General features: G+C 38.8%; 1 protein-coding gene across 1 annotated transcript in view; it reads right to left on the minus strand.

Annotated features, from left to right (window-relative positions):
* Nucleotides 1–9,456: 9,456 nt before the first annotated feature.
* PTCD2 (pentatricopeptide repeat domain 2) overlaps nucleotides 9,457–23,953 on the minus strand; it is a 15,305-nt gene continuing 808 nt past the window's right edge. Inside the window, exons 2-10 of the mRNA XM_010006385.1 lie at nucleotides 22,291–22,442; nucleotides 19,923–20,052; nucleotides 18,994–19,111; nucleotides 17,486–17,564; nucleotides 16,371–16,462; nucleotides 13,592–13,705; nucleotides 12,017–12,091; nucleotides 11,127–11,240; nucleotides 9,457–9,756 (exon numbers count right to left, since the gene is read on the minus strand). Coding sequence (XP_010004687.1) covers nucleotides 9,532–9,756; nucleotides 11,127–11,240; nucleotides 12,017–12,091; nucleotides 13,592–13,705; nucleotides 16,371–16,462; nucleotides 17,486–17,564; nucleotides 18,994–19,111; nucleotides 19,923–20,052; nucleotides 22,291–22,442 — 1,099 coding nt within the window. The 3' untranslated portion in view covers nucleotides 9,457–9,531. The remainder of the gene's footprint in view (nucleotides 9,757–11,126; nucleotides 11,241–12,016; nucleotides 12,092–13,591; nucleotides 13,706–16,370; nucleotides 16,463–17,485; nucleotides 17,565–18,993; nucleotides 19,112–19,922; nucleotides 20,053–22,290; nucleotides 22,443–23,953) is intronic.

Raw genomic sequence — 23,953 nt, forward strand, 5'->3', positions numbered from 1 at the left:
ACACTTCCTTGCTCCATTATCTGAAGGTCAGAGAATATTTTTAGGCATCCCTGCTTGGAAAGAAAACAATAAAAGCTAGTTACTAGTACAAGCCCTGATCCATAGAGGTTCTGAGCCCATACTTAAAAGACTCTACTATGTCTGGAGCACAGTCATTTTAGGAGTAGGCAGGAAAAAGAACTAACTATAACCAGCTATGAAGCAAGACAATTGACTGAAATTATATGGTTTTAAAAAAGAAAACAAAAAAAAAAAAAAAAGAAGAAGGAAATAAAAACAACCTGAAAGAACAAGCTTGACTTCAATGTAAGAAAAGGGAGCTACACCCATATGGCTACAATTAAACAGGCAAGGATTTTAATTTCCTTTCTCTGACTTAATCTTCCAGTATTATTCCCTGCTGATATGTAATGCAGGATGGGGCAAGATGATCTCCAGAAGTCTCCTCCAGTATAGGTTAGTCTACAGTTCTCTGCTTAGTCTTTAAGAAAAAAAACCAAAATATCCACCCAAGACATAGGTGTCACTAACATTATTAAAAATATTTGTACAACAAATTAAAAATCTAGAACATTCTTCAAGGTAGTAAACTACTTTGGATATCCACAGCTGACATAAACAGCAACTTGAGGGAGAAATGTCTTGCAGCCCAACCAGTTCTGCCCATGCAAAGGTTTATACTGCATACACTTTCAGGCCTGAAACTTGTCATGCAGTTTTCTTCTGTGTGGCTCACCATAGAGGGCTGCATTAGGCCAACAGCCACAACAAATTATTTTCTAAAACCAAGCATACACTTTTTTTACCATTTTGTAAGGCATTTTTAATTTGCCAGTGTTTACAAACCTTTAACTCTTCCAAAGGGTAGTAAAAGTGCAGCAGAGCAGATCCTGTGGTCTGAATTTCCCCTGAAAGTACTTAACCACTAGGGCAATTTTGTAGATGCATCATCCTTTTTCCATCACAGTTCTCTTTTTCTGTCATTCTGATGTGAGAACTGATAAAGCTTCAAACATAAAGAAGAAGTTCTCAACAGTATCTCTGCCTTTTATTTCTCTTTTTTTTTCCCTCCCTTCCCTTTACCCCTACCCAAGTGATGGTATTATAGAGAAGGAGGATGAGAAGTTTCTCAAACTGTTTTGCTCATGTTTAACCACACAGTTAGGATTTTTTTTTTAATTAGGTAAAGCAAATTTGTGAACTGAGTCCCTTTCTTGTTCTAACAAGTTATGCTGGACTCTAGTTCCAGTTCTGCAGCACATGGTGCCTGAAGGGAAGGCAGAACCACACCTTCTAGCAGTTAAAGTAGCAACAAAAAAAATAATCACTGAAATCCTGCCATCCAGGCCATGGTCCATGTACTGCCATATAGCTGAAAGAAGTGCTATAGCACTTGTAAGTACTTCTAGTTGGAATAATTGCCAAGGAGTTGTTACCTGGGAATTCACGCTGCACACTCTCAGCTGTTCAAATGTTACTATTAACTTACCTTTTCCATTACTGTCTAAAAGTTTTCATGGAGATTGGTTCTGTCAAGCTTCATCCTACAAGACATTTCCTGTTCCTAAAGTAAATGTGGTAATTTTTCGCATGGTACTTAAACTGAATTACCTAGCACAGGAAAGATTGAGAGTGGGTAGTTTTCTGTTTTATTTTGATACTGCAGTTTCTGCTGGATATGGCTGAGGTTCTCTCTTCAAACATCACAAAGGTCAATGGGACTGAGAGCCCACAAACTTCCCTGGACTGCTTAGAAACTGAAAGCAAGGAATAGCTCCAGAAATTGGATATTAAAAGCACATCTTACAATCTACCTTGCTTACAAAGCCTTGGAAAAATAGCCTTTAATGTGAACTAAGAGGACTATTTCTTTTTTGGAGTAGGTGGGGAGTGGATGAAGGATGTAGGTGCTCCAAGCACCTGTCCCCTAGGAACAAAGAGCTCAAGCTATTTCAGCCAAAAAACGGGCATGTTGCCTGTCTGAGGGCAACATCAGCCCAAGCAGCTGAGTCAAAGCTTTGTGTTTGACAGAAGGGAGTGCACCTTTTTTCTTCTGCCCTATTTCTGAAGTGGGAATGACATGCACATAGAGCTGTGGTTATTTGGCAAGAAAATTAGAGCAGACTGTTGGTAACATGGTGTTATGTGCTTTGATATTGTATGAGAAAAGGAGACATCCCATTAAATTCCTCCAAAGACAGCAAGAAACATTAAGAGCATTCCTCTAATGGCCTGTTCTTACTGATACAGTAAAGCAAAGCTGAATTTAGATCTGTATTTTCATTTATCCTGTCAAATTCTGAAGTATCAGAAGTCAAATAAAGGCTGATGTTACATGAATTTAAAAGACTATACATGAGCTGTCTGAAAACTTTGTACCAGCATCTCAAACAAAAATCCCCAGAGGTGTATCATAACCAAACAAACCAGAGGATTAACAGTAATTCTGGGTCTAAGTGAAGAATGTAGCAATTGAATATTTGAATCAGAAGCTGAGGACACCAGTTCTATCTAGAACAATCTGGGTAGCAACACAATGTTGACCTCATTCCTTTCCTGCTTGGATTTTACAATACAAATCAGACAAGCTGTGGAAAAGGAATAAAATGTACTATAGTTGCACTGTAGAGCAAAGCATCTGATAGTGCGCTTGAACTCATTTTAAATCTCCCCCAAGGAATTTTTTACATTTGATTTTAAAGATGTTTACCACCAAAACAAGAGTAACATTTGGTCACATAACATAGGTAGTATAAAGAACTGGTGAAGAGACTTTTCATGTCCATTCACCATCTTTATCAGATCATTGCTGACTACTGGGTTCTCAAGTTCATTCTGTTCCTTTTATATCACATCTAGCTAATTTGGTGATTTCCAGTCCAAAGGGTGGAGTTAGCCAGACTAGTGATCATCTTGCCTATTTGTACAACACATGATTGTCATATGATTTGGAAATTTATGCTGTTATGCTCTGCATAGCACAGGGGCAGCAGAGAGACCAGATCTGAGTCCAGAACTTTCACTGTAACTCATAACCCTGGCACCCCAAGTAATCACGGGGACCAGGAAGACCCACCAGCTGGGTGATCACCATCCTTGGTGCAGAAGAGACTGAAAAAGAGAGTCTTCTCTATATCAGTGTTTAGAAGCTGACTATTAAGCCAGCTACATAGTGGCATGCTGGGAGTTTGAAATCATCACATGCATTTGTTTCTCACAGAAGAGTGGGGGAATGCAAGCCAGCAGAATCAGTAGCTCACCTAGGTGTGTAACAATTCAGTTTGGAATGAATATTCAATGGCCATCTAGTCCAGATCCCAGGTCAGAGCAGATCTGATTTGGTTCAGTTGCTTAGGTCCACGTCCAGCTGTGCCATGAAGACCTCCAAGAGCAGAGATTTTACATCCTCTTCAGGCAATCTATTCCAGGGTTTGATCACCCATCCTCATGACCACATTTTTTATTCAAATACCTGATCAGAATGTCCCATGTTTCAAGTCCATTGCCTCCTGTCTTATCATACATCCCTGAGAATAGTCTAGCTCCACCTTTTCTTTGTGCTCTGATCAGGTTGCTGTAGACAGAAATAAGGTTTTCCCTGAGCCTTATGGCTGAGCAAACCCACTTCTCTCAGCCTCTCTTCCTCTGACCAGCTTGCTGGCAAAAAGGCAGAAAACCTCAGCCTTTTCCCTGTCAATTCTCACTAGTTCCCCTGCCCCACTGACTAGTAGGCTCTTTCTTTTGCTGCCAATGTACTTAGAAATACCTTTCTTGACATCCTTCACCTCCCTTGTTAGCTTTAACTCCAGCTAAGCTACAGCTTTCTGGACTCCATTTCTACATGTGTGGGCAATGTCTCAGCATTCCTCCTGAGGAGCCTATCCTTACTTCCACCTTCTGTCTGAATATTATTTATGTTTGAATGTAGCCAGGAGCTCTGTGTTCATCCATGCTGGCCTTCTGCCAGCTTGCTTGACTTTCTGCACACTAAGATGGATCATTCCAGTGCTCTGATGAGTCTATCCTTGCAGATCAACCAGGTCTCTCAGACTCCTTTCATTTCAGGAAACTTTCCTGCAGCATCCTGCAGGCAGGTCCCTGAACAAACCAGAATCTCCTCTTTTGCTGTCCTGGATCTAGCTTACTCATCTCAGGGTCTTAAACTCCGCAAGTCTAATTGTTGCTGCAGCAAAGATTGCCCTTGCTCTTTATACTATTTACCAGTTGTTGCTCACTTGTGAGTCACAGCTCCAACACAGCACCTTCCCTCTCCAATTCATCAGTCACATGCATCAATAAAATATATTCAATATGTTTCAGGAATCTTCTGTATCAGTTGTGCCTGGCCACTCTGCCTTTCCAGCAGGGTGATTAACGTTACTGATAGGTACTAGGGTCTGTGAATGAGAGTTTCTGCACCTGCCTAAGGAATGTTTCACCTTGCCTCCTCTTCTTTATCAGATGGGATACAGAAGATCACATTGCAGCATCACCTGTATGGGGCTGTCCTCTGATCCTTACCCACAATCTGATGACTGGCTCACCACTTGTCCCAGGGCAAAGCTACATTTGTACTGCTCCTATATACAGAGCTCAAACTCTCTGCCATCCTTGCACACCCTTGTCTTTTTTTGCATCCCTCCATTGCAGCACCCTAGTTATGAGAGCTATCCCACCACATCACCACAATCATAATGGGGTCTTGTCCAGAGACTGTCCTCCTGCATGTTCCTCATGCTACATGAATTTGTTTACAGACATTTGAGGTGGGTCCCAAGTTGCTTTTACAGTGGAAGTGTGAAAACTTCCCCTGTCATGCTGCCTTCCAGATGCACCTGTTATGCCTCTTGTGCCCTCAGTTCTCTCCAGGTTATGGTAACCCTCCCTGCCACACCTCATGTAAAACCTCCTCATTAGGTTAGGAAGCCTGTTTGCAAAGACAGCCTTGCCATGCTCTGTCAAGTATACCCCATTCTAGCTCGGTGGCCTTATCTGCAACTGCAGTCACCAAACTGAGAGCCCTCCCTGTGACACCAGCCATGTAAGCAAGCTGTGACACCCTGGATGAGTCCACTTCTGCTCATAGGAAAGACCTAGTCTTTCCCTCTCTCACTGACAGGATCGAGGAGATGCCACTTGACCCCATCCTCATCTCCAGTGCTCTGTAGCCATCCTTAATGCACTCCCAGTTACTCACAGCAGCATCACACATGCCTACATGGAAATTCAGCAAAGGGTAATGTCCTAAGGAATAACAAGCCTGGGTAGCACCTCCACAACTTCCAGATTTGTTGTCATATTGCTGCCTCATCTTTATAGGGGGACGTCTCCTAGAAGACTGCTTTAAAAAACCCTTCATGTGGATGCCAGGTTCAGGCTTAGCTAGCTCTGATGTCAGATTTATGCAGATTGTCCCTAATTCATCTTCTTGCTGGTATCAGCAGCCTTGCATTTATTTTGAGTTGCTGCATGGCACAGGGACATGGGAACTGACCTTACCTGACAGTACACAAAAGGGGCTATGTTAGTTAATGCATCAATACTTCCAAAAAAACCCGTCTATGCTTGGGGAGAAGTCAGACTCTCTTGGTTTTCACTACACATGCTGCTGAAATTACTAGGAATTTCAGATAAATAGCACAGAGCACAGACACACCAAAAACTCTTGAAGGTTTTCAGCCAACTATATTTAACAGCACAAGCAAACATAGATATTGAAAAAGCACTGTGTTTCACATTACAGGAAACAGGATCAGTACTAGTTTTAAGCATTCCTAGTCCTGCTTTCTGTTTAAATTTATCAATCAGATGAAAATAAGCTGTCTTGAAAAGTACTCCCTAAGGGGAGCAGACAATCAGACAGCTGCCATGTTCAAAACATTGTTTGGAAGCAGCAGGAGAAAAGAAACAGAGGAGGAAGGAAGTATATGAGCTACATCTACTTTTAATAAACTTGCTAAGGCGTCTTCACCAGCAGAGGGGCATGTAAGCAGCCACAACAAACATACCTTTAAAACAATAAGTCTCTGCTTATTTTGCAATTATTTTTTTATAAAGATGCAACCCGAAGCAACCCTGAGGAAGGAAAGATAAAAAAAAATAAACCCAAAACCAAAGCTGAAAGCTCTACACCTACATACTCTAGGTCTCCATACTTTCTGTGGTGCTGCAAAGTTCTATCAAGTCTTTGTTTAAAAAAGTTATTTAAATTCGTGTTCATTAAATACATTGAATTAATTACATACATTCATAAGACAATTAATACATTCATAAATCACTCATTAAATACACAAAACTCTTCTTGAGGCCTGGAAGCACGCTTGAGCTCCACTGCAATAAGTCTTTCACCTTAATTAGTTTCTTTTTTGAAGCAGAAAATTAACTTGTGAGAAGTACAGAGGAAGTGATTCTTCCTTACCAAGACTCGAGATGCTTGTGGAAAGTAATACGAAAAAGAAAGGTATTAAACCATGGAGAAAAGCAGAAGCATCTACAGCAGAGGAATATCAGTCCTTTGAAGACTGGACACAATCTGGATTCCACATACATGTGAAAATGAATGCTTTCACAACTGAAGATGGAAAAGGTGCCCCACTTTCTCTTAAAATTATAGCAAAGTAAGCTATACTTACTTGACATTGGTGTACTAAAAGTAACATTGGCAGCTTGACTCCTAGGTCATTAATTAGGATTTCCACAGAATACTGTAGAAGCTGCATTGCAATCATTGCCAAAGATGAGTTGTTACAATAAATGCAGTAAGCTTCAGATGAAATGCTATAAATATGTAATACCCATAATCAGTTATTCAAGGCTGCTGACTAATACTTGTATTTTCCACGGCATGCATTAAACATAGGGCAAACGGTTCATTGTGCCCTACCTTTACTTAACTGACACCGCAGGTAAAGTTGTCCCTGGAAATCGTGTCGATAGGAAAGTACGATCCATGAACGCCACCTGCTGCCTCCGGGGTCACTCTTCCAAAGACCTGCTGCAGCGTCATGACACGCACAAAAACTCACGTTTCATTTTATTGCAGGAAGAATATTTGCATATGTCAAACAGCAATCCATCTCCACGTAACAGCACCCAAATCGAGCCCTTAGATCCTCATCTGAGCTACTTACTATATAAAGCTTTAGACACCATTTCCCACAGAAGTCTCTTGCAGTAACACCCACAGAAGGGGGGAAAAAGGGGGAAAGGAGCAATTCACTTTGAAAGGCAAATGCCTTGTTTTATCCACATTATTCACCAAAAAAACCCCACCCAACTATGAACTGAATTTCACAATATTGGCATACCTTCAATTTCAAGGTTCATCCTTGATGAAAACTCCATATAGGCAAAGTGCAATTATTTCACTGCCTGCAGTAATATAGCACATATCCTACTCTTTGAGGCCATCTCCAAGAAATTCTCTCTAGTAACTCAGCCTATGACATTTCAGTCCTTTTGACCCAGAAGAAAGAACCCTAGGTATTTGCTTAAGTTTGGACATGCTTGGTTTCCTCATCTTGGGCACTGGGAAACCAGAAGCCAACCATACCTAGATACACTCAGCTAAGCACATGGCTGAACACTCTTCTGCGCTGAAGCCAGCATGCTCAGGACCTTGATACACCAACAGGTAAATACACACACACTCAAATCCAAGGTTTCCCAATTCACAAGCCTCTGTACAACTTGCATGAAACAAACTAGACTTTGAAATCAGCTGTATAAATATTAGCAGTTGCTCTTTTCTACAACCTTTTTTTCCTGAGAGGTTGTTACCAGACTTCTACATCACTTCCAAAGCAACCTTCTGTATTCTAATGTTTAATTGTCTGAATTTTGTGTGTGCTTCATTGAACCTACCTTTTAATCCTTCTAAGGTCTCTGCTTTCTTTTTCTACTGAAAGTTACTTAAAAGCAACTCCCTTCTCTCTCAAGACAAATCATATTTCTTTAAGAGTTGTACTGATAGTACCAACTGGCTAAATTGAAGAGTAGTTCACTCCTTTAACTTATTTGAAACTAATCATTGCCACACTGCTAAGCAGCCTTTATAAATCTTGTATCAAATTTGTTTGTGGAGAAAAGATTGAGAACTACCTAAGGATTCATATGGTAAAATGGGTAAAAAAACCATACTCCTGAATTATGTGTAAAATTACGTGCTGTACAATATTACAGTACCAGTAATTAGCTGTGTTCTTAGACTAATACATGTAGTACTTTAATGCATGCAGCCACTCACACCAAGCATGCACAAAACTTCAAAATATTCTTCACCTACACTTGCATGAAATTCCATCCATTGTGTAACAATTTTATGTGTTTTATTAACAATACACATTGGTGACAGAAACAAGTTAGTGTTAGAGTCTCAGAAGGAAACCTCTGACCTGCTGGAGCCATGTTTGCTTTGATGGCTAGAGATGCATTACTGCATGCATGGGCTCTTGCTTCTTCACAGTGACTCACTGGCTTCAGCAGTTCCATAAAGCATGCACAGATTCATTCACAGAAAACAAATATTTGGAGTTCTGACATTTGTTTGAGCTGGGGAGAGGCAAAATAAAAGTAACAGAAGCCAAAGGAGAGATAAGATGGCCCAGCCTGGAGAGCACCACACTGGGTTCCAGTTAGTCTTATGCTCACAGGACTCAGAGTTTTTTATTTGTAGAATCAAGCAAATTTGGCCCAGAGTCATTAAAGCCACAACAATGTGAAGCTTCTTTGTACTGTTTTTATGATCACTTGCTCTACATATGAGTGAATTACATAGATGATATGCAAGTCTACTCAAAAAGTGATCATACTTGCTCTTACAAACTTCTTAGGACCTAGTTGCAAATTTGCATCAGGATCAGCTTATTCTGGTAGGCTTAATACTAAAAAATTTGAAGAAAGCAGTACTTGGGGCCCCTCTGCCTAAACCTCCAACTTTTTTCAGGAATCTCAAGTGAGAAAACAAATGGTTACCATGCTACTTCCCATAACATTTCCATGATCCCACTTGATATGAAAAAAAATACTAATGTACTGCTTCTGAAGAAGATACTAAAAAGAACAAAAGATGCTTCTCTTCCTCTAATTGTCTTGAGATGTACAGAATTTGAGTAAACAGTTAAAGCACTTCCATACTTTTTTACTTAGACTCTGGACTGCATCTATTCTTTCAGTCAGAACATTACATCCAATGAAGGCTGAATTTTCTTCTCATGAACCATAGAAGTCAGGTCAGATACACATACTATCTTGCTCACTTCCATAAGGACATTTAGCAGAGGAAAATCATGACTTAAGTGTCTGAGAAAAAACTTTATTCTATCACTCCATTGTTGAATAACACACAAATACCAACAGTCACAGCTTATTTTCAGCATCAAAAGTGAAACATGGCAGCTACGTGATCTTTATTTAAAATGCAGTTTCACAAAAACAACTTCAAGAATTGCTCATTGTGGAGAAAATATTTTTTAATTGAACCTAGCTTCTAAGAGATGTTAGCAGCAGTTCAGTTTCCCATTAAATACTGAACTATTCCAACAACAGATTTGAATGAAGAGGTTTAGCAGCCTGATAGCCCAATAACTTGTGATGTAAAAGCTTTGCAGGTGTCTTCTTTGAACTAGGAATCTGGAAAAGCATGTCTTCCAGCGTGCTGGAAGTTATTTGTCCTGAAGCTTGTAGTTTTGTATATATCTTCTCTAATTTGGCAGAAAGGCTGGGAGTTTCTTCCATCTTTTCCCTGACTGTAGCCAGCTAAGGACAAAATACAACAGAACATTACAGTTTGGCAAGTAAAGATCTCAATCAACCACCATGCTGAAGACAAGAAATCACTCAAAGAAGTACACAATGTAAGAGACATGACTAACACAATGACTCATAAGAAGAAGATTATACACAGCATTCATTATTCATCACCAGACAACAGTGGAAATGCACTAGATACCTATCAGGGAGAGTTGATTAGATTTAAAACTTCCTCAAAGTTTTACAGTCCTATTTGCAGTCCTAGTACAGACTAACACAATTATTTTCTATTTAAACTCAGGAAACATAATTGCTTCCTGGAATCTGCTTTCCAGATCAGCACAACTCTAATCCTTATTATGTATCCCACTAAACGTACAGTACAAATCAATGAAAGTCAAGACTATAGAACACTGAGAAGTTCTGTATGCCATACACGGAGTATTAGTTCAAGTGTAAGTAAATATCTTAAACATTTTTACTGATCAATAACCATTTGTAGACGGAATGCGTTAGGACTGATGCTTTGTCTTCTTAGGGACTGTTACAAATTTGCCAAACAAAATCAAAACACGACATGGACACATGCAACATTTATTGCAATGAATTTACAAAATTAAATGCTGCTTTAAAAAAGTTATTATCAAGATAGTAGTTAATATACATGGGCTGTTTTGAAAGGTATGCCCCCCTTCTACCTACTATTTGTTATTTTACTTACCAATTATTAATTTTGTTTAACAAGCAGCAGTAAAAGTCTAAGTATTTAATTATTAACACAGCCTTAAAATATCTTGCTCTATAGACATGCTCAAAATCAATATACCCGTAAGTTTCAGGAAAAGCAGCAGCAATGTTGCAAAGCTGATAGGGCTACTTCCTCTGAAGGAAGCCCTCTTGGTGATCAATAAACTAAAAACTATCTTTTATAGTAAAATATGCATTTCTATATTTTCACTATATTTTCATAGTAAAATATAGTAAAATGGCAAAAACTATGATTTCTGACATCTCAGTTCCCTGGATGGCATCAGAAGTCTTTGCCTTTGCAAATATTACCAGCCTAACAATATCACTGTGATCCGAATTTTATTCTCATTTTTCCATCCAGTGAAATTAGCATAGAATGCAAGGGATGAAATTATTTAATGCCACTAGGGAATACTTCATCTACATTTAGATGAAATTTGAGCTTCTAAGATCAAAATCCACTTTGCCCAACAGTAAAAAGCCAGACAGCTGCTTTGGCATCTGAATGCATCAGAAGCAAAACAACTTGAGTAGGGCGAACACAGGCAGCTGAAGTTCCATAGCTGAACCTTGGTCATCATGGCTCAGCCAAGCACATGGACCTCTTCTCATTGTCGTATACTTACCACCTGCTCAGAAAACTCAATTTTTTTCACAAAGGGAGGAGTATCTACTTCCACTGCTTCCTCTAATGTCTTTATTACTTCTTCAAGTGAACCAGATTTGAGCTGGACAAGAACCTTAAAAATAAACCACACCACACATACAGTATTTATCATTAGAATGCAGGGGGTTTTTTTAAGTGTTTGAGGAAGGCATGAGGCAGTGCAGGACAAAATCAGTTCTAGATACCTCACTAATAAAAATTCATTAATCATGAAGAAAGCTGAGGAAATGACCAATTTCCATACAGGCTTGGTTTTATTTCAGAGCTGGGACCTGGAAAGAAAGAGTGAGCCTGGAGGCAGAGCTCCTCATTAGCTTTGCTTGAGTAAAGTTGGCTTTTCCATACCTTAGAGAGCTCACTTACAGGATACATGCTTTAAACTTTCTCTCAGGTTGTAGAACACACAATTAAAGAAAAATAATTGTTGTATGTCCATCTGTGGTCAAGGTTCATAGGGCTGAAGAAGGCCTGAAGTGGGCAGAGCACAGCTGATGAAGGCATTTACTTGGAGCTGTGTTTAAATCTCTTGTAGCAAGAAAGCAGAAAGTCACAATGTCATAATTTGAAATTGTTCATGGGTCTATACTTAAAGAAGTAGAACTGGTCTACTTTTCATTCCCATCTATGGAAGGAAGCAACTTTAAAAAATGGGGGGAGGGTGTTAACAATGAGGAATATAACACACATACAACTGACAGAAATTGTTGACTCAAACACAAGCTCTGCATCAATACCAACACATGCCTGTGCTACAAAGAAGCTGACCTTCTGTTATGTTGCACCTGGGAGTCTTTTGTTCAATATAGCATACTTCTCTGCAATATTCTAATACAATGCAAGCATACTTACTTTAAGATTACTATATAGTTTGCTCTCCGTTTTCATTATCTGGGAACAATAAAATTTGGCTAGCACTACATCATCCTAGAAAGGAATTACAAATAATTTAAAAAAAAACCTCAACAAACAATACAGTTAAACATGTATGACATACTCGCACAATAAAAGTTCAAGAAAAATAACATACTTTCACAACTTTTCAGTGAATCCCAAACCAGCATCTAGAACCCCCTCACCATGACCCATGGAATCTAAACAGTATCCAGCTTGTTAAAGGAGGAGTTCCCATGCCATCTGGCTCTTTAGCACACCAGACAGTACTGCTTGCCTCAGATCAGCAGGGAAAGGAAGCATGCAACCGACACTGGGCATGACAGCACCTAAAAGATCTACACACGTGCTCAGTACTTATATGAAGTGCAGTGTATGTTACTGTGGGTATTTATCTTGCCCAGCACTCTTAATCTTTTGGACATACACTTTTACAGTACCATATCTATGTCATCAACTGATTTGTATAGATAGTAAATGTTACACTGACATTTACGAGACCAACCACTGTTGCTTGGGATCAGGAACCATCTTTCAAAAATCAGCAGGATGCACTGACAAAGATCATGTAACTTAAACAGTAGTTAAGTGTAACAAGGAGCATTATTCTGTTTGCAAAACAAGAATTTTAACTGATTTTTACATAAAGCAACAGCATTAGGGGTATTTCATGTTGCTTCAGAGACAGATTTTGTTTTGTAACCTAAATGCCAATAAGAAGCTCTGTCATGCCATCAAGAACATGAATAAATTAATTTCAATGACACTATTGTTCAGTGTCTCTGTTCTCAGATACGGTGTAAATAGGACTACAGTGTGCCCAGGAAAATTCTAACAATTCCACTTCATTCATTCAAATCCATGAACAAAATAAAATCACTAGCTCTTACAGTGTCACTGACCTCTTTTTTTACATCAGGCAGCGAGCATTCAGAATCTCTTCAAACTGTATGCACAAATTAACAGCAGTGGAAACACTGGACTCCAGAATTTCCTAGTTGTTAATTCTCCTTTTCAGTCTTTCATCCTGCTTATGCACATGAGGTATATGAAAACCTTCCCTGAAGAAACATGTAGTGAATAACGACTGGCCATGTCCCAGACAAGGGTGTTACATATCATGGCCTTTGAGTTTGCCTCCCAAGATAAACATTTTAAAGAGATAATTGTGCAAATATTTTAAATTATCATTTAAATTCTATTTAAAGGAAACAATCATAAAACAGCAGCATCTGCATGACTGGGTCCAACCTTCATTTTCTGAAAATACTCTCTCTGGCATTGTCAGCAGCACAAAATAACTGTGCATTAGAAACAACACATGTTTAGATGTAATTTCCACACCCACTTTGTGTGGCGGTTGTCTATAATCCTACTCTTTCAGGGACCTAAGAATTCTGGCACTTGAAATTATTACATAAATCAGTTACATTTCCTCTATTTAGCTTCCTTTCACTAACCAACTTACTACAACATAGCTCTTTTGAACCTCTGTAGAGGTTCAGACACACATCAAAACACAAGGGACTGTACCTGCTTCAGAGCAGTTGCCACAGCAAAGCAGAACACTCGCAGTGGCAATGTGACACCCCTTAGCTGTGCTTCTTCAAGCAGTTTCCCAGAGATTTTCCAAGACTCTAGGTTGTCCTGTATATAAATTTCAAAAATACTTGTTATTCCTGTGATCTGAAAAGACAGTACACAACTGCAATCACATTTAGAAGGCATTCAAAAATCAACGTTATGTAAGATTCCCATGGCAATCCATGTATGAACCCAACCAAGTAGATTCTGTACAGCATTTCTTGCAACAGACATCAAAATATAATATTCAAAGCTACAGAGTTCAGAAGAGGGTAAGAATAATTTCCATTATTTTAACAGCTATGCCTTGCCCTAACTGTTCTGGCTTCTACAAGAAATAAAACAACTTCAGCAGTATACCAACTGAGATAACCAACAGACACTTTCCTTTCCTCTTTCCAATCACTCCCATATCAGGAAGAAAGCTGACTTTTTGTCCTTTCTTAATTCTAAAAGCTAAATTAGGTAGTGAATGAAAATAAGTATTTTTTAAGTCTTCTGACAGCAGGCCATGGAAAGAACTATGTAAAGATTTTAGGGAAGAAGCTACAGCAGAAGGACTAAAAGATATATCAGAGAAACACACTGGGTTTCTGTGAAAGCCTTGACCTCAACCGGCAAAGAATAAGCCAAGGCGCAACACTGAAAGTCGTAAGTATTGCCTTAGTGGATGCTACCAGCAAACACTAGCTTATGAACTTGAGTTGCTGTAGGGAATGGTTCATCTTCTCTCCCCCCACATAAGACTAAACAAAATGCCTTTCAAGCCAGCAAAACAAGAGCGGCATCTTTTTGCTGACTTAGGCAAGGATGGACTGGAACAGGCCCCTTGCTCTACCAGGTAAGTCCACAGCAAGAAAAGAGTATAAGGGTTTTGATTAACTGGCAGCAAAATGGACAATAGGCTAAAGCCTCTGACAGAGTATGTACCTGGCCAGTGTTAATTGGCTAATTTGAACAGTGGTACCTAATTCAAACAGTGATCTCTGATCTATAAAAAAGATGCCAAGTTCTGCAGGCTCTGCGGTCTCTGCCTGGCCTGTAGGACACCCTGCTGCAGGACCAGAAGCCACCTGGAACCCAGCACCACTGTTCGGAGGAGCCAAGAGGGCAGGGGGGGCTGCCCCGCATGCCCGAGCCTGACACCAGAGCCGGACACACACAAACACATGCACATAGACACACACTTCTCCCTAACTTTCCTGCTGGGCTCAACTCCTACCCTTTTACTCCATTGATTCCACACCTCTCCCTCGGAATGTACATTTAATAAGACCATAGTACCTTTGAATTATTTCCCTGACATATCCCTAACCTACCTCTCTTGAACCTTGGCCTCTTAGTTTGTGTTAACCCTTATTAAACTGGTTCATTCGTAAACTAAGCATTGGCCCTAGTAACAGTTTGTGGGCGTGGTGAGGGTGCTGTTTCTAGTCTCCAGCCAAGATTCGGCCCAGCAGCAATCGATCTTCCATGAGAGGTGAGCGGTGCCTGTGTCCTCGGTCTGTTTTCAACACCCCTCCACGCTGAGGGGAAGTCGTGGAGGCACTTGACAGCCTCAGTGACAGCATCAGCTCGGGACAGTTGCAAAAAGGCCCCTTCAACACAGAAGTGGTAACATCCTAACCTGACTGTAACCACAGATCTCTAGCTGTTTTTAACAGCAGACAACCTCTGCAGCTCTTTCTCAGCTTTGTCTACTCCTTCACTCTCTGAACACCAAAGTCACATGGCTATTTCTACTTCCCGTTACCCAAAGGCAGCCCTGATTCATTAGAACTGAGAATTTCAGAAACACCACAGAAATTACTCCTGAGCTACCATTTTAGGCCAACTCCTTTTTATCACATATGCACTGAAGTTTCACTGTGTGATTACCTAAAAAACCTCAGGACATTTATCTCAGTGGTATAATTTTTTCCTCAGATAGTGTCTTTCTTCCTAAAAACATGGAGAAATCGAAGACTTTCCTACTGAGTTTGGGAAGGGCTATGTTATTGTTTCAAATTGCAGAACTGACTCAAATCTGGAGAAGATAAAAAATAAATAAATTTGGGGATATCACTTTTCCTACAAAAAGGAATCAGCTGTAAGAAAATGCCTGTAGAACTTAGGTAGCCTAGTTTCTTACTGTGTTCATGCTTTCTCTCTGAGCTAAAAAAAAAACAATTAAGCTCAAGGGGCAGCCTGTCTCTCACTGAAGGCAATCATGTAGGTTTCTTTTCCCCACTCAGCTGACCATTTTCATCAGGCACGTAGGAACAGATTACCCTTGAGAACTCCAATCCTTGTCAAAGGAATCAAGGCTACTAGGAGGGTGGGGGGAGAAACGGATGGGAGATGTCTGACAAATAGAACATATCACATATATAGCTTGTTTCCTAAGGAAGCCAGTCTATAAAACCAATGTTGAGGCTCAAGGATAAAGTATAGTCTAAAGATCACAGATCCCAGAAAAAGAATAATATCAGCTAATCAAAGGCTGTATCAAATTTGTTACTTAGTGCCTATGCCCAGAGATTTGCTTTGTCACATCAGTTTGTATGGAAAGCTATATATGTACACCATACCATGCACAATGGAGCAATTTAGGACTTAAAATATGTCTAAAATATGTGCACTAGTTCAGATACAATGACAGGGAACATATAAAAATTTTAAAATAAAAAAAGGAAGAGACACAATACATTTTAAACACTTTTTCATCATGTAAGTTGAAAATACTTACAAGTTTGTAGCATATTGCAAATGCCAGTAGGTAAGTTTCTTTGTTGAAAGGTACACCTTGTTTTTTCATTTCTGCCAGAACTTCCAAAGCACCTATCACAAACACACTAGAGTTATTATCTTCACACACTTAAAGCTGTACATTAAGAAACTAGGAAAAAAAAATAAAATCAATGTGGTATGAGCTAAGTAAGTGTACTTCGAAATATGAATGTAAACTCATTTGGGTTTTTTTAATTAATACATTTTAAAAAGTTTAATTTAGGGTCAGTGAGATGTAAATAGTTCGTCATAGCAAGGAGGTTTTCATTCTACATTAGTATTTGGCCTTACTGTTCTACTGTATTCGTACACATCTAAAACTAAATTCTAGGTTCAGGCTCAGATCTAATTATCTTTTCAATACCTCAGTTTCAACTTTAGGACAAGCACTGGACTCAGACTTGCCAAGAATCAAGATATCAAGTTCTATGTGTTCAACAAATTTCAAATAAAGGGAGTTGCTTGAAAAACTTACTCCAAACTCAGTATTTTCTCAGGGGAAGTTTTTTTTCAGTCAGATCAGATTATTCCCCCTTATCCTCACAAAAGGCTAAGCTGATTTGAAGCTTTTGACTAAGTGATAGCAGTAGCCACTCTGTGTGGACACACTAGTAAGACAAACCAAGAAAATACTATGGTCTGTTTTTGTCATGAAAAGAAAAAGGGCACTCTTCCCTGCTCTGATGCAAATACAGAATTTGCAAAATTTGTTGAAGAACTTACTGCTTCAAAAACTATGTAAAACCAACTTTGAACAGGGAGAACAAAAAGCTATGGGAAATTCCAAACCAAAGAGAAGTTAAGACTCCAGAAAAGAGAGGAAGCAAGTCCCCGTGGATACTCACAATTCTGTGCAACTGAGAACGGAAAGAATTCCATTCCAAGTATTAAATAAATACTGACTTTCATTTTTATTACACACTACAGTGCAGCTCATTGACATGAACACATGAATATATATGATATTTGGCCTTCTAAAAGCATAAACCAATCAGCAATATTATACACAAACACACACTTGCAGTGAGAAGAATCCTCCTCCACATGCATGTGCCTTAGCAAAACAGTACTTACTTTCAAAATGGCCCTTTTTAAACAACATAGTCATCAAAATATGGAATGATGTACTCTCCGAGAAAAAACCACGCAAATTCTGGAGAAGAAAGATAAAAACAGAGCAAGCGTAAAGAAAGTTAGAGCAGTAAGCATTCTTCCTGTGCACAGCATTTAGCAGGTCTTCCTACCGGATTAAGTCCCATTTTCACAAGTTCAACATTTAACAATCTGGGTTCCCTGACAGCCCCTGTCATGTAACCTCTAAAATACCAGTATCTCAGTATGGTCAAAAGCTCACTAAAATTAAACAGAAATTTCCCAGAGATTCCCACTATGGTTTTTTTTAACTGACAGATTATGACCTCTATGTTAATGCAAGCAGAAGTCACTGACTAATAGCAGCTCCAAAATCTCAGCAGAAATATGGCTTTCAGCTAGTTAACAATACCCTTGGGGGAAAGTACCACCACCATGAAACTGAAATAACTTTTTGCTAATCACAATGTCAAATGAGGAGCAGATCAGCACAAGGGCTAGAGTGATAACAAGCAGAGGAGCAGAAAAAGAAGCAAATATATTTTACATTTCACTTCCATCACACTATGTGCTGGGAACAGCCAAATAAAATGTAAGGGGTATTAAGTCTGAACAGCAGAGTCTGGAGAAGTGCACTGTACCTTATTATCCATCAGTTACCTGTTTTAATGACAGAGATCGTAATAAAAATAACCAATCAACCCACCAAAAGAAACCCCCCAAACCCACACATACATGACTTGTTTAAGAAATAGTAGCCCAAGCAAGACTTCTCTCATTTCTGGGTAGGCATATCTCATGCCTCAATGAATTAACATCATAGAAGTGACATTCCATTGGCTGTCAAATATTTTTGAAGATACAGTATTATTGCCCAGGATCTTTGAAGTTTATTACACACTGGGCATGATTAATATCCTGTCACAATAGCATACATGGCATTTTACAGATATTCAAAACCAATTTCTTAAGTTTCTTCAGCACTAAAACAGCCAAGTTCCTCAGCTAAATGAATATGAATATCATACCACTTCTACAGGGTTCAGAGAGAGTCTGAAGTACAGAGTAACAGGATAAATCAGTTGGTGCAAATAGTCCAAGGGATTTCAAAGGAGTGCTGCATAAAAATTCAGAAGTGTTCATTTCCAAGAAGGATATAACACAACAAAGGATGTAGGAAAACATGTTAATTTGAGGAATTATTTTTTAACTAATACTTCTTATTCAAATGATGCAATTATACATAAGTACAACAATAATGTTTAATATTTACTAAATATTTATTAAATAATTTATTTTTTCTTTTAATTACTGTTTTTCTATATTAAAAACAAAAAACATGGAATCTTCATTTTCATATTAATGTCATAGACATACTTGCTACTGCAACACATATACTTCAGTCTAGGTGTTCATGAAAGGCTCATGTAGCATACCAATTACTTACATTGGACTAATAATAATATTTTCAAAATATATAGGGGAATTACCTGATCTTTAATAAGTTCTACTGCAGGCCTTTCAAGGTCTAGCTCATAACATAGTCTCATAAAGAGGGGCCCAAATTTAAAATCATTTAAGGCTGTGATTTCATTCTGTTCATGGTACCTATTAGAAAGATGAAAAAAAGTTAGTCACATAGAGCACGGAAATTGTCAGACAAAACCAGCTTTAACAGACTGCAGGATCTGTATGTGCAATGTGCATGTGATTCCCTATCTGCACCAGGAAATGCCTTAAGATAGTGGGAGATTAATTATATGGAAAAAGTATTGTTTTGATCAACTAATCAATTAACTAGTAATATGTAATACTTTCCATTTCCAGTAAAGTAACCTGCCTTGGATTAGTAATAGAGTGGGTCTCTACCATAAAAATTTGCAGCTACTTTACTTTCTATTCACAGAGCAATAGCATGGGAAGTTGCAGCAATCTATTTTAGTAGTGATACCTCCTAAAATACTCCATAACTTTTCCTCTCCTATGCTAAAAAAATAAGTAAACAAAGTTTTGCTTTTTTCTTTATAGCTCTACACTGTAATTGTTGGGAAGGCTTTCATTCACAAAACTTGCTGACCTGCCACTGCTGGGTGCAGGCCAGTTTATAAGTAGGTGTGTCTTGGCTGGAAAATGCCATTGAACACAGTACCACCTCTCAGCTGAGAGATTACATTTCTGCATGGCTCACCATTTTTTCGGCATATGCTAGGACACCACTTTGCTCCCATAGCTTGGTCCTCTTTTGATCTGAAAGTCTCTGAGTGTTCGAAGATCCCAAATGAATTAAAATACAGCCTTAGTTTATGGGATTAACTATGCACATAGCCACTGAATCAGGGCAAGCCCTCAACTGCAGACATAACCTGAGATGATCTAAAAAAAGCAAAAAAATAAAGACAGAAAAGATTATCACAAATACCTGTAAATAACTTTTCTGGCTAGTTCCACATCAGATGAAGTCTGACATAAATGCAGTACATTTTTTAATTCATTTTTGAGAATCTTTCCATTTGTCTTTAATTTTTCTTTAATACTTTTAAAATACGGATCTGAAAATGAAACATATTATAGGAGCAGTCTATAAACAATTCCTTTATTTTTACAGCATACTGATACCTGAAACATGGAGATCAAATGAAGCAGAAAGCTTGTTTTTTTTTCATCAGGAAAAATACATAAAGCTTCTCACAGACAAGCATGCCTAGGTGTCCCCAGTTGTCTCCATGAAGTCACATCACACTTGGAAGACCAAGAAGCTGCTTATTGTGAACTTAATTGCACTGTTTATGTTATAAAATGCATCAGCTAATACAAAATTTTAAAATGGAAGGATTCAGTCAGCATTCATATGAGCATGAGCTTATCCTCAACACTGTTCATAGAGAAGATTTAAATTCCTTCAAAACTTATGGAAGCACAAAGAGCGCCATATATAGTCAACGTGTTTCTCTATACATAGCCATAAACTTAAGAGTTGCTTCCCTTCCCCACTTCAAAAAAGAAGTTTCTCTATCCAGTATATTTTGCTCTGACAAAGCAAGTACAAAGATATGTCCTTCAGTTGGCAATCTCAGGACTCTGATTCAGACATAAAACAAGATTAAAATGACATCTACCACCTGGCAGCACCATTTCTCTAATGGTGCTGCCTGTCCCCCTGCAATCTTGGGTATAGAAGTGTACTTTTTTTAGCAGTGGCTGCGTCACTGCTGTTTCCCAGCTAGCAACCTACACAAGAAGTGCCATGTGAGCACCCCAGAGAACAACATGCTCAGCTCCTGCTCCTCCAGGAGCTGCTCCATGGAAATACGAGTTCTTACTCAAGACCGAGATGCAGAACTAAATCCTACAGAGTCAGAAGATGTGTGTGTGTGTGTGTGTCTGTGTGTCTAACCATGTATATATAATGGTTGTGATGCTTTCAAAGGTGCATAGACATTTAAAAAACATCTGGGATCTGAACTGTATTTGTACAAAACACAACATAGTAACTATAAGTGCTGTAGATAATGGTGTACTTTCTGTCATTACTAATATATTATGGTTAATAGTTCTGTAATATAGAATAGCTACTGTATATCGTGTGTAACAGAATAGTTATGACTGTTTTTACATTTCCAAGTTTACTATTCACCCTAAATACTTCTTTTTGTCTTTCAACTATCAGACTAAACACTGAGCACAGACACCACACACACACACAAACAGGTGCCAAAGGCTACTCTTTGTACAAAACAAAAACATCAGCTGTGACCTGTAGAGCCAAATATTTGACTTTTACAAACCTGTTTTAGCAAGCACAATTGACCCACAGCAATAAATTCAATGTATCTCAAGTACAGAACGAATAATCCTCAATATGAATACGTCATAATCACAGCAAAATACAGTGCCTGATTTAAATTCTTTCACTTAATATAGAAAAATAGTCATGTTGACTTTGTGTCCCCTATCTGTCCCAGAATGCTGGTTTATCTAAAACTAAATGGGATTCCTGGTATCTTTCTTGAAAAAAAATAAGATAAAAATTAACTGTATTCTTCAGAACAATTGTCAATTTGTATCACTAGAACACCTGCACATGATGAAAGAGGTGCAGGAAATGGAGTTTTACCTAATCTTTCTTAAATATTAAGACCACATTAACCTTTTTATTTATGTGCCTTAAGGAGAGGAATTTGTATACACTTTAAACAGCATGAAAAAAACCCACATCAGAAAAGAAATCTATTAACCTTGCTCCTTCATTAGTTTTAAAAACCTGCATTTGTTTTTCCTGTTCTGAGTATGCATATCTCATCTGGAACTGGATGTACAAGTGCGAACTTATAGTAGGTGAAAAGAAAAAAAATCTAAAAGAATAAGATAAGCAAATTTACAGAGTAGATTAAAAGCAAATTACTGTCAGAGTTCGTCTCTGGGTAGTTCAGCAGAAATCAAGATTTGTATTAACTTTCTCTGCTGATGATACATTTGAAGCAAGAAACAGTATTTTCTATAAGGCTGTCTATTTGAATTTGGAAAGCAAGGATACAGACATTTCAGGTCTTATCTTGCATACTTAAAAGCTTCTCCACACTTTACAACACAGCAAAACTAATATTGTTTCATCCTCTTAAGCCTCAGATCTTCCAATAATTTTAGCTAAAAAAAATTTGCAAGAGGAAGACATAAGTTGTTGCTTTATGTGGGGTCAATTGGTGTCATATTATAATGACTTTTACTGTCCTGTTTCCAAGCACTCACACTAAAATTGAGAATGGTGATTATGAAATAAGTAATAATACCTTTGTTGCCATGAACTTCATTTCTAATTGCCATTTTCATCTGCTGAAATTCTTGCAACTTTATGTGATCTTCTGTTAGCAGATACCGCTTCCCTATCACATGAAAAAAAGAGGAAGGTTGAGCTTTGTCACACTGTTTTAATTCTACTGAACTTTGAATTTATTAATTACTGCATATAAGTAATTAACATAATTAACATAACCACTGTGTGATGCCAGAGCACTGGCAGGATGCTACTAAAAAAACACTGCAAAAATTACAGTTGCTTACATCAAAAACAGAAGAACCTGAGCACCATGTCACACCTTTTCATAGTTCCTGTGCACAAGGATGAAGCAGTATGTATTTACTGGATGTGCAAAAGAAGAACTAGAGACACTATTCATCTTCACCTAGCCAAGGTACAAGGGGATTCTGCACACGATCAAGATCTTTCTCCCCTTTCACGCTTTTATAATGATTTGTATTGGCATTTCTTTGTTCACCACAAATCACTAATGTCACAGCTTCCTTTTCTCACATGTGCTGTCCTCAATACTGTAGAATCCACTGTTCTGGAAGCTCCAAATGCAGCAGGACAACAAAAGGAAAAAACACAAACCTTATTATTTGGATTGTAGTAACACTCAAGAGATCTAGTGAAGTTCTGTTGCAGTACAGACATCAGAGACAAGACAGTCATTGAGTCTAGAATCTCAAAATTAACTTTGGGTGCTGACCTCAACTCTACTGCGTTGTAAGCTGCTTTAACAAAAGTGTCATGCAAATGGTATTTGTGAACTTTTTGCTGCCACAAACCCAGCTATCCAGTAGATTTTTATCTGCATTCAGTGATTTGGTAGCAGAGAGTGACTGTAATAGTTTTTGTTATCATGATATAATCTTTCAAATGACTCTAACCATGAAGGGACATGAGCAAGTATTGACCAGAGTTAGGATTTTTATTCTTCTTCTGTACTTCCCTAGCAAAATGTAACAGGCTATGCAAATAAAGACTTGTCTACTATGCAAGCAAAGCATGCTAATAATACGCCATAAAATATGAAGAATTAAATCCATTAAATGGCACCTCTCGCCATTAAATTTAATGGAAATTGTTCCAATGGGTAAACAAATACATTTTACCCAGCATGAAATTTTTCTTGATTACCTTGCCATTTACTTTCCACGGTCCTTCTAAGCTGGTCTAACAGTGAAAAACAGCTCCTGTCCTGAAGCTGTGCAGGGCAGAGGCCCGAACCACGCCGGGGCCTGGGCTGGAACAGGCCCGCCACACTGCACGGACACTCGGAGGTCACCAGCGGTGCTGGCAAAGCGTTCGGGGAAGCAGAATTTTACCCTTCTTTAATTCAGTTTGTTGATTTCTACCACTTCCTTAGATTCACGCCTTAGGGCGTTACAGGGACAAGTGAGTGCAAAACCCAGGAAGAGTGCCTTTGAGGAAAAAGAAGGGATGTTGGCAAGGTGGCTGGTAGGCACAGGCACCGCAGGGAACTTCACCAACCAACCTGCCCGACCCCGGATGTGCCGCAGCCCTCCCCTGGGGCTGGCACCGCCGGCTCAGGGCCCCGGCTGCGGAGCTTCTGCCACACACCTTCCTTCCACAATTCCTGGCAGGAACCACCGCTCCCGGCAGGAACCACAATTCCCGGCAGGAACCAC

The sequence above is a fragment of the Chaetura pelagica genome, unplaced genomic scaffold (genome assembly GCF_000747805.2).
Source record: "Chaetura pelagica isolate M959 unplaced genomic scaffold, ChaPel_1.0 scaffold559, whole genome shotgun sequence".
Classification (NCBI taxonomy): Eukaryota; Metazoa; Chordata; class Aves; order Apodiformes; family Apodidae; genus Chaetura; species Chaetura pelagica.